The 11015-nt window shown below is 56.0% G+C and overlaps 1 protein-coding gene across 2 annotated transcripts; it reads right to left on the minus strand.

Moving 5' to 3' along the window:
• Positions 1 to 622: 622 nt before the first annotated feature.
• LOC122374320 lies at positions 623 to 10734 on the minus strand. Of its 2 annotated transcripts, XR_006255193.1 has the most exons (4): positions 9899 to 10734; positions 9120 to 9294; positions 1798 to 3083; positions 623 to 1426 (listed from the first exon to the last, which is right to left on the minus strand). XR_006255193.1 is itself a non-coding variant. In XM_043352990.1 (3 exons), the coding sequence occupies exons 1-2, from the start codon at positions 10680 to 10682 to the stop codon at positions 9167 to 9169; spliced, it is 912 nt and encodes a 303-aa protein (XP_043208925.1). In that variant the 5' UTR covers positions 10683 to 10734; the 3' UTR covers positions 623 to 3083; positions 9120 to 9166. The 2 variants fall into 2 exon arrangements, 1 of the variants encoding a protein (XP_043208925.1); XM_043352990.1 differs by having other exon boundaries at positions 623 to 3083.
• Between the last annotated feature and the right edge of the window lie 281 nt (positions 10735 to 11015).

Genomic DNA, 11015 nt, shown 5'->3' on the forward strand with positions numbered 1-11015 from the left:
TTTCAATGCGTCAACGACCAACGTTGAAGTGTACTACACGTGCGCACGTGGAGGGTGCCGCTTCCAGATCTCAGGAACGGCTGGACCGATTGTGCTCAGATTTGATACACCGATAGCGACCGGTTGGCAGGGTGCCGTGCAAAAGTCAGTTGGAAATACCCCCACTCAGTTTCGCACTTGCAGGGCTCATCCTTTTGCTCGCTCGCGTATCGCCCCGAAAGGCGTCTTACTGGTTCATTAACCCGCTCGGCGTTTTCACGCCCCCCCCCCCAGGTTTTCGCTGACATCTCAAAAACGGTTTGGTACAGCTTATTATACGTCTTTTCCGTACAGGCTTTGAAAATTTTAGCTCCAGGTCATCAAAGGTCAGGTCACCAGGTCAAGTTAAGTGACCCAACCCCCGAAAATAAATTCAAACACGCGCCCTGACCATAAGATACACGGCCCCACGGCCCCAGAGTTGGGGGGGGGGGCAAGCTGCCCCTACTGCCCCCTCCCCGGTTCCCGCGCCTATGTTTGAGGTCACATTATTCATCATTCGACGCGTCTTGATGAGAGAAATGCAATGGTGTTTGAAATGTAGACGGGTCCCGCCTCGCCAACCCGGCTCCGACACACAACCTTCACAGACGAGCTTGTATTCCACAACCGCCGCTCGCGCCGGCCAACCAGGACTCTCTGAACATGCGAGCGACAACAAACCGAAGAGACATCGGAAATTAAGGTACTAGGGCTGCAACTAAACAGAAAATAAAGGAACAGCGCCGTAAGTTATTATGACAATATAAAATAAATACTTAAGTGACGTGAATTAATCAGATATAAAATCGGACAAGTGACATCGCAGAAAACAATAAGAAACAGAAGAGAAGCCGGTACGAAATCAAACGGTGCGAATAAATCGACCGACTATACCCGACCCTCTTAACGAAAAGAAGCGAACATCGGCAACAAGCAACATTAAATTCGGAGATAGCACATATCAAAAGGCAGAAGGCGACGCAACACAACGGCGCGTGGCACTCCGTCCGAGCGCGGCACTCAGGCCACGGCAGTGAGCGGCACTCATGGCAGAGCGCAGCAATCACCACGCTGCGCGCGGCAGCCACCGTCCGAATACGGCACGCTCAACAGCGCGGCGCGCGGCACCCACCGCGTACGCAGCGCTCGGCAAAATCACTGCACAGTGCGCGGCGCCATCACTGCAGCGCACGGCATCGCGCAGGTCGCGGCACCCTCGCCGCGGCCACGATCACGGGACCACGGAGGGCCCAGCCACGGGAAGCACGGCCGCAGAGCACGACCGCAGAGCACGGCCGCAGAGCACGGCCGCTGGCAGCTCGGCCGCGGAGCTCAGCAGCGGGCAGCTTGGCCGCAGACGTCGCAACCGTGGAGCACGGCCGCGGACAGCACAGCCACGACAAAACTGTGAACAGAACGCATGAAAATAACCATGTCCTTTAGCACCGCTCAGCACTCCATTGAGACCACGCTGGACAGATTCGCCGATTTGAGGCGCTGGATGGCTGCATGCCATGTCGATCGGCGCGTTCCGTCAACAGAACAGCCAGACGGGCGTCCCCAACCAGCTTGCCACGACATTACTAAACAATTCGCCAGCAACGACCACAGCAAAATCGCAGTAAAAATTATCAGTTAGCAGCTGATCACGCGGCTCACATCACAAACGATGCACGATGAACACATATTTACAAAGACCTTAATTAGGGACAGAATCGGTTAGGCGGTCTCGACGCTCTCTCAGAGCACTGCAGGGCCGGCACCGGAGCTACTGACCTCTGTGCGTCGGTAGACACAGCAGCAGCTTGCCAGCCAGGAACCTCCCGGGCAGCGTCGACCACGCCAGACGGCGCAGGACTCGCCGGAGGAAACTCGTCGCCGGCGGGGTCGGCGGGAGCCGCGAATCGTTCGGCCCCCAATGGCGAGACCGCGACATGTACGAGTCGCCGCCCAGCGCCGCATACCGCGGCGGCGACGGAGACCGCGGACACGGCGGCTGTGCGCCATCGTCAGAGCCGGGCGACATCACTGCAGATCTGGGGACTGACGTGTCCGGGGCCGCGACTGGCGGCCCCGTCTGGGGTGCGCGTGGGCAACGACGGGCCGTATGGTTGCCCGTGTCAGTCATGAACACGTGACTCGGAGATAAGGTGAGGCGGGTATGGCGCTCAGCGCAGCCTTCGTCGGCTAAATGTGGACGCCATTCGACTACTGCGCCGCCATCGTCGGACTTACGCTGCGACACCCTGCTCGCCTGGGCCTACTTCCCTCCACTGGGACTGCTGGTGAAACAGCTAACCGGTGTTTAGTCAGTCAGTTCAGAGTCAGCCACTCGCCAAGGAGCTCTAACTCGCAACAACTACTCGCACTCCCATTACGAGAGGCGCAGTTCTGATTCGTGGTCGGTTCGTGGTCGTCAGGAATATCTACAAGCATCGTGCACGTGCGGCTCTTTTTCAGACGGCCAGTTCGTATATCGGAACTTAACGTTCAAAACAAGATATGTACTCCGTAACGGGAATGGTATATATGAACATCACAAATAGCACATAGCAATGCCAGTGACAAACATCTCTGGGCAAGCCGGTTTCGCGGAAACTCAAACCAGTGGCGGCATTCCGGTGACATCGCCGGACCTCGGTGCGGCAATGAACAATCAGTGACAATGGCCAACAATCAGTGACAATGGCCCGGCGCGGCCGTCCATTCGGCCAGCCACGCGGCTCCTCCCTACCTCCCTCAGATCGGCCGGCCTGGCCTGGTCCGGAGGGATGGGCGGGCGGCGCCCTCGGTCCACCTGTCCGTCACCGGAGCGTCAGGGCAGCGCGGCCAATTGAACGCTACGCCGGTGTCGCCGCGTTGGCCGAAAATCCATCACACTTGTGGCGTGTGCCAGTCGTCCGTAGCGGCGCGGCGGCCGACTCGCACGGCGGCGGCCGGGGCCGGCGGCGGCCCCGTCCGTTTAACGGAAAGTTACGCGAAACACTAATGCTAAAAACGGAGGAATCAGTGCAGAGCTTGCCATTCGCATTCTTGCACCACTGCTGGGTCAATGTGCATGCCTGTGAATCAAGAGATATAATATCAACGTTTGTTCCAGAACACATCTTTCCATTCATGTAGAACGGATCATAGAGGTCTTATATACATAGAGATGCCCTGACGCTTATTATCCTGCCGTTTCATTGGAGGAATTCAAGTTAGGGAATGTGAGCTGAAACATCGTGCGAGCTTGATTTCACGACTTTTAACTGACAAATTTAGCTTTACTTTGGATTTATTTCCCCGAAGGAGGTTTCCGAAAACGAAATAGGGTACGACTTTACTGAAATATTTTGACGACAGTGATGGTCGATGACCTTTGAACATCTCATTTTACTCGTTTTCTACCAAGGAGAATGCTGATACCATCGATCACGAGTGTAAAGCAGTCAGACGGCAGAAAATAAAGTGTTTCGACATTGGATGGGCATCTTCATGTAGATAAAATATCTATGGAACGAATGACTTAGAGATAATGCAGGCAATTACACCAGAACAAGAGACACAAAGTAAACAAGCTGATAATTATTCACTGGACCCACCAACGATAAATTCACAACCAGATTGACTAACCAGTCACACTAACGCCTTGACATACCTAGAATGTACTGTACATTGCAACCCGGGTCACATTTTGTTATACGATCTACAAGTTCCGATGATGAAGTTCGTTCAGCATGTGAATTCAACTACGCAATTTAACCCTCGCCCGCACATGCCACTTTCCCATCCTAGAACGCACATGGGGGGGGGGGGGGTTGCCACCCCCGCGCCATTTCGTTCCTGCTGGAGATAGAGCTTCGCGGTAAAGACTAAAAAGATTTTTTTGGGAAGAGACGAATCCAATGATACACAGTTTTACCTTCTCAGGTCAGTCAGTGACCTTCCAGGTCAGGTCAAACAAAAAATGTTGCTGTTTGGGGTCACCGTTGGATATCAAGTGCGCTGCTTATCATATACCGATGACGCTGACGTATTGTGGTGCCAAGCCAGCAAGAACCTCTTTGTTACACTATCCGACTAGGTTTTGGCTGGCTGAGGCCATTTCAGGTCAAGTTAGGTCAAGGTCACTGATATGTGTTTGTATGTCTGTGGGTTTGTGTGTCTGTACAACCTAGGTCATCTAAAAACATTGCGTTTTAGGCAAGCTGAATTTACTTTTCGTGAAGTTCTTTGACTGTATTTTTGGTAAATGTTCGAGAGAAAACGTACTGTGCCGTGGAGGAGACGGCAGCGATCGGCGGGCTCAGCCGAGCCTCGCCGCCCACGTGGTGTACTGGGGCCCGCGTGGTCATCTGGGGCACATGTGTGCGATGACCGGCCCGACGCGCCGGGCCGGCCGCCGCCGGCCGGCTCGGCAGTTCGCGACGCGACGACGACGGCGACGCGGCTCCGCCGGCGCAACGGCGACGGCGTCGTACGATACGATTAACGTGCATTGTGTGGTGAATATTCAAGAAATAGACATTCACCAAAGAACTCTTTTGGTCCTCCAGTTAATGAAACGATTCGATCAGATACGCAATTATTAGTGAACTCGACGATTACACGAACACTTTGGTCTGCCGTGCTGGATCAGAGTGAACGATCACGATTCACACGAACATTTTGGTCCTCCGGGCCGGATGTATGTGAACTAGTGAGTGAATGGACGTACAGTCCGGACGCGAGTGCAGTGAAGGAGTGATGTCAGACGCAAAATCCGACGCGAAATCGAACGCCAGGTCGGACGCAAGGGCGGTCGCACAGTGTGACGCGAAATCTACGCGCAGCTCGCGGACATGCCATACCCGCAGCGAGACCTTCGGCAGCGCAGCGTCGTCCACCATCAGCGCAGCCCGCCGCCGAGCCGCGCTGAGCAAACTCGCAGCGGAGCAGGGCCAGCGAGCGGCCGCAGCAAAGGTGGAGCTGGCACGGCAAGAGGCGGAGACGCAGGCGGAGCGGGCGCGTCGCGAGGCGGAGACGCAGGCGGAGCGGGCACGGCAGGAGGCGGAGACGCAGGCGGAGCGGGCGCGGTAAGAGGCGGAACTGGCACGACAGCGGGCAGCTCTCGAAGCTCAACAGCTCGCCGACGAAGCGGAACGCCGTCAGCTGGAGCTGGAGCTGCTCGAGGAGGAGGAGTATGATCACCAGCCATCTGCCGTCGACCGTCAGGCTCTAGCTCGGCCTGCTGCCGCAGCTCCAAGTGAGCCAGCCGCCCAGCTGCGTGAGCCGCTGCAGCCGGGTGACAGGTCCTCACGCACCCGGGACTGGGTGGAGCAGTCCTCCCAGTACGGACAACTGGTGAGCGCGCAGCCATACGACGACCGTCACCAGCAGGAAGCACGACGTCCGCTACAGCCCGTGAGACAGCAAACGACTCCACAGCTGCCTCGAGTGACCCTGGATAAGTTCAGCGGCTCCGCTCTGGAATGGCCGAGATGGATCGCGCTGTTCAGGGCTCTAGTGCACGATCGAGACGACCTGACTGACGTCGAGCGCCTGACCTATCTCCAGGCTCATCTCACCGGGCCGGCCAAGGAATCAGTGCGCGGTATGTTGTGCGACTCTTCTCTGTACGGTGAGGCTATGCGTGAGCTAGAGGAGGAGTTCGGTGACCCTGCACGGGTCATTCACGCGACGATGAAAAAACTGCTCGATTCGCGGCCGGTGAAAGATGGTGATATGTCGGCTGTGACAGAGCTGTCACGTGACCTTCGCACCGCGGTTCGTGTGCTACAGTGCCTTCACTACGACGCGGACATCTCGGCTGCCACCAATGTAACAGCCGTGATCTCCAAGCTTCCTGCTGCGCTGGCTTTGAAATGGGGCGAGCACTCTGTGCACAACGGACTCGTCCGCCCACGCTCCCCGACCTGGACAGCTGGCTGCGCGGCTACGTGGCTGCTGGGCGTGCGTCCCTGACCCTGACGGGCCACCAGCAATCCAAGGCCGAGGTCAACAGTGGGGAGAGCCGGCAGCGGCGTGTTTACGCGACTGCGCTAGCGCCGGCCGCGCCCCGAGAGGTCGTAAAACAGAAAATTAGTGCAATAAAGGCAGCGCCGGTCGCGAGTGAGGACGCATGTGTATTCTGTCAGGGGACACACGTCGTAGAGCGCTGTGACAGGTTCCTACAGCTGACAGCGAGCGAGAGAGCAGAGGTTGCCGGTTGTAACGGACTCTGCTTCAATTGTCTCGCGCGAGGTCACATCAGCGCCGCGTGCCCGTCCGGTACAAACTGTGGACACGAGAACTGTGGAAAACGTCACCACACGCTTCTGCACAACGGAGGCCGTGTGTTTCCACGGCGCAGTGCTGCCGGCAGCGCGCCGTCACCAGTGAAACATGTCGGCACTGCGGTGGTCGAGCCACCCTGTAAGGTGCTGCTGCAGACACTGCCGATAACGGTGCATGGTCCTGCTGGGCGCTGCACGACCCACGCGCTTCTCGACCTCGGGAGCCAGGTAACGCTGGTGACCGAAGGCCTGAGCGACCGTCTCGGCATCTCTGGACCCATTGACAGTTCGGTCCTGAGTACCATAAACGGAAGTGAAACTCAGATCATGCCGTGTGTCCTTCGTGATCGAGCCTGTCAGCAGCGGTGGCACACGTCACGAAATACGGAACGCCCAAACGACGCCGACGCTGAGTGTGTCAAATCACGCCATGGACTGGTCACGGGAGAAGGGCAAATGGCCTCATCTCGCTGACCTGGATCTGCCGAGTGCGACTCGAGGTCCAGTAGAAGTACTTCTGGGCGCTGACGTCATAGAACTGATCGTGGCACGTGAGGTGATCGACGGACCACCGGGTGCGCCGTGCGCCGTGAGAACACTGCTCGGCTGGACGGTCACCGGCCGCGCGCCGTACCAGAACCTGCCAGTCAACAAGGACGTGCACCATATCCGTGTCAGCGAGGAAACCCAGGACGCTTCGGAAGTGACTCGATGGCAAAACGTGCCAGGGTCACTGAACTCATCGAACATAGGCAGCCGAGGCTGCTCGGTGGCTGAGGTGGCACCGGGCGAAGAGTGGGGCCAAGGTCGCGCCGTCCTGTCGCGCCGTCCTCAGGACCGGCCCGCCGCGCCGCCCCGCCCGACAGAGCGCCCGAGAGACGAGGAAACGGCCGAAATGAGAGCACCAGCCTGCGTCATCAGGGGAGCTGAGCCGGCCATAAACCCCAGCCGGTTCTCATCGTGGCTCAGGCTGCTGCGTGTGACAGCGTGGGTGCGCAGGTTCGCTTACAACAGCCGCAGCCGGGCAGCAGCTGATCGGCGGACGGGACCGCTGACTGCTGAAGAGCTGAGAGAAGCTGAGCGCGTCTGGCTGCTCAGCACACAGGCCGAGCATTTCGGCGATGATATCGCCGCTCTCCAGCACGGAAGGCGGCTTCCCCCGAACAGCCAGCTGCACCGGCTTAACCCCTTCCTGGACTCGAGCGGCCTTCTAAGAGTCGGGGGCCAGCTGCGCCACGCTCAGCTAGACTTCAAGGTCAAGCACCGGGTGATTCTACCTGCACGCGGAGACATCACTCGGCTGATAGTCACCGATCGACACAAGAAGCTCTCCCATTCTGGCGCAGAGCACGTTTTGACTCACCTGCGGCACCAATTCTGGGTCATCAGTGGCAGGGCCGCTGCGGAGCGGTACACACCTGCCTGCATGCCGTGCCGGAAACGGTCAGCCCAGCCAGCGCCGACGCCGACGAGTGACCTACAGCCTTCCAAGTGGGCAAGCCGGCCCCGGGCCGCACCTCCGGACGCTCACCACACGGGTGAAGTGACGCGCAGACCCGGCAGACGTGCAGCTCGACGAATTAGCGCTGGTGACAAAGGACAACCTGCCTCGCGGGCACTGGCTATTGGAGCGAGTGGTGACCGTGTTCCCTGGCGCCGACAGCCGAGTGCAGGTGGTCAAAGTGTTAGTGGCCACCGCCACTGGTCGGAAATTCGGAATAGGCGGTCGGTCTCTGGTCTCTGCCGTCTCGAGCGCGACGGTGACGGACAGTAAATGGACTCAGAGTGGTAATGTGCGCGTGTGAGACGACTGAGGTGAGTCGTTTACGACCCCTCTGTGCCGCCGGCGAGTAGTGTCGGAGTCTGGCCATCTATTAGTGTTTACTGCGTCCGCCATTCGCGGTGTTAACGTGTGCGTGTGCGAGAATGAGTCGTTCATTCTGTGCGCCGGTCATTTGTGTTTGGTGTTTAGCCATTAGCCAACAGCTGTGAGCCGTCCGACAGTCGCCAGCGTTCACACTGTCGCAGTGTCGCTCCTGGCTCATTTAGCCGGTTGGTCTTGTACGAGTTAGAAGTTTACAGCCTTAGAGTGTAGCAGCCTTAGATCGGGACCGACGCGCGGCGCAGCCGACGTAGTTTACAGTCTTAGCTTTAGTGGTCGTTTATTGCTGTACGATACAGACAGAGACACTGCCTGCGAGCAGCTGTTTGTTGTTTCGCTAATGTTTTCTCTCTTACGTTTAGAATTTCCGCGAGCGAGGCGAAAATTCGGGCCGGCCATGTTTGAGAGAAAACGTACTGTGCCGTGGAGGAGACGGCAGCGATCGGCGGGCTCAGCCGAGCCTCGCCGCCCACGTGGTGTACTGGGGCCCGCGTGGTCATCTGGGGCACATGTGTGCGATGACCGGCCCGACGCCGGCCGGCTCGGCAGTTCGCGACGCGACGACGACGGCGACGCGGCTCCGCCGGCGCAACGGCGCCGGCGTCGTACGATACGATTAACGTGCATTGTGTGGTGAATATTCAAGAAATAGACATTCACCAAAGAACTCTTTTGGTCCTCCGGTTAATGAAACGATTCGATCAGATACGCAATTATTAGTGAACTTGACGATTACACGAACACTTTGGTCTGCCGTGCTGGATCAGAGTGAACGATCACGATTCACACGAACAGTAAAAGTTTCTCATTTCATGATCTAATTTAATAGGGACACATAAACAATCAGTGCACTTATCAGTATAGTATTAACCTTAAGTATTTACCTTAAGTAAAGGTCACGAAGGTGAAAACAAACTATGACAAGCGTTATGAAGCATCAGATCAATAAGATCGTGTACCTGTGCCGAGCTGTGCCAGGTCCTGTGCGGTGGCGGTGAGCTGCTGGTCAAGTGCTCCTGCTGGCGTCAGGAACCGTAGCGCCTACTTGACGTCGGAGCCGGCTGCCTGTTGGCCGTGGCCGAGCAGGTGGGTCGCTGACACGGCCAGCCGTAGCGCCGACTGCATTTGACGCTCCTGGCGGCCACACAGACAAAACACTATGACCCAACACAGTGATAGGGCACACGAGGACCGCTGGTGGCAGTGTGACAGAGCAAACACAACCGAAAGTACACAACAGAAAGTACTAAGGATAAATATCTCGATACCTTACGAACTGCGGACAGTGTTACTGGGCCGCAACTATTGTATGTAAATCAGATGTGTTACAGTTACGGAGATAAGAACAGCTTCTGAATAAACAAGCCGCAGCACTTGATGCCTCGGGTCGAAAATCGTCGCGTCGAAAATGGGCCCTCACTTAAATTTCACTTTTCATTCCACGGGCTGCGCGGGTGTAGTGGACAAGGCCACGCATGCTGGTGTACATGCTAGGATTTGACATGCGGTGCACATCTGTTTTGAAGCACAGAACGACAATAATTAAAGCGGACATGTATGGGGCCGACCCGAAAAACACGGTGACATCCAGCTCAATTGTGCTTGCTTTAGCGTTTACAATTACATGTATTTCCTGAGAATGGTAAAATTAATAAATAAGAACAACCGGTAATTACCAACAAGCTATTTATGCGTTATTCAGACAAATTACGTATTCTGAATGGTAAATGGTACTGACCTTCAGCATCATCGTCGAGATTGGCTCCAAGCGTTTCTTCGGTAGACAGTAGAAGTTTCGCTATTTTCGCGAGTTCTACTGTGCTGTCCGGTAGGCGATAATATTTTCTGTGAACGGTTATATCGTGTCCGAGGTGTGAGGCAATCTGATCCATTTCATTTTCTGATAGGTTCATGATCTGGGCGATCGTGGCTAGATATTTGCGCATATTTGTTGAAGTGATGGCGTTTATGTCTCGGCAACCAGCATCTCTGCATTCTTTCTTCAGCTGATACCACCCGTTTACGAGTCTTCCTTCCGGAGCCTTTGAGAAGAGGAGCGCCTCTTCTGGTACACTATCACGCAGACCCACCGACTCACGGAGAGAAACCAGAAGATCGATCGCCCGTTTCTCCATCTGTGGTATGAGAACCGGCACAGTCCTTCCACGTTTGCCACGCGTTTTGATCAGGCACATCTTGTCCATGATCTGTTTCTCCAAGTCTGATAGCGAATTGACGACTGTCTCGTTTTGGGTGTACGCCGCTCTTGAAGTGTAATCACGGACACGAATCTTCATGGACTCTCCACCTCTACGTTTGTTGAACACCATGAGGCTGACGGCTGTTACGCACGCCAAGGTGTTGTATGACTTGACGCTAGGCTTTCTACTCACAGACTCCATCGTGGATGCCAGTTTGGTCTGAAGGTGGTTCTGTAGCCGTTTCATATCTTCGGTGGTTGGCAGCTGTTTCTCTGCGTTCTGTTTTCTCAAATTCAATGTTTCGAGTGAGGCGCGCCCCATTTTATCGCCCCATTCGTTTTCTAGCAGTCTCTTGAAGATGGAGATTCGGTTCTGCATCGCGTGTTTCCTTCTCGCATACTGAAGCCCAGTAGTACATGGCAAACTTCCCCAACGCAGTTCCCACGTTCTGGCACCGTAGGCACTAGGAACGTTGGTGGGGGTCAGCTTAGTGCCTTCCCTGTATCCGCTGTTGCTTTGTCACATGCACAATGTCGTCAAAGTATCGAGCGTCACAAAGCTCATCCATAGTGAGGTTTGGCTGACTCTTCCTGTCCGTACATCTAGGAGAACTTTGGCTAGTTTGGTCACTCTGGTTTTTATTGGCTTCAAGTG

Source organism: Amphibalanus amphitrite, unplaced genomic scaffold (genome assembly GCF_019059575.1).
Source record: "Amphibalanus amphitrite isolate SeventyFive unplaced genomic scaffold, NRLGWU_Aamphi_draft 001638F_arrow, whole genome shotgun sequence".
Lineage (NCBI taxonomy): Eukaryota > Metazoa > Arthropoda > Thecostraca > Balanomorpha > Balanidae > Amphibalanus > Amphibalanus amphitrite.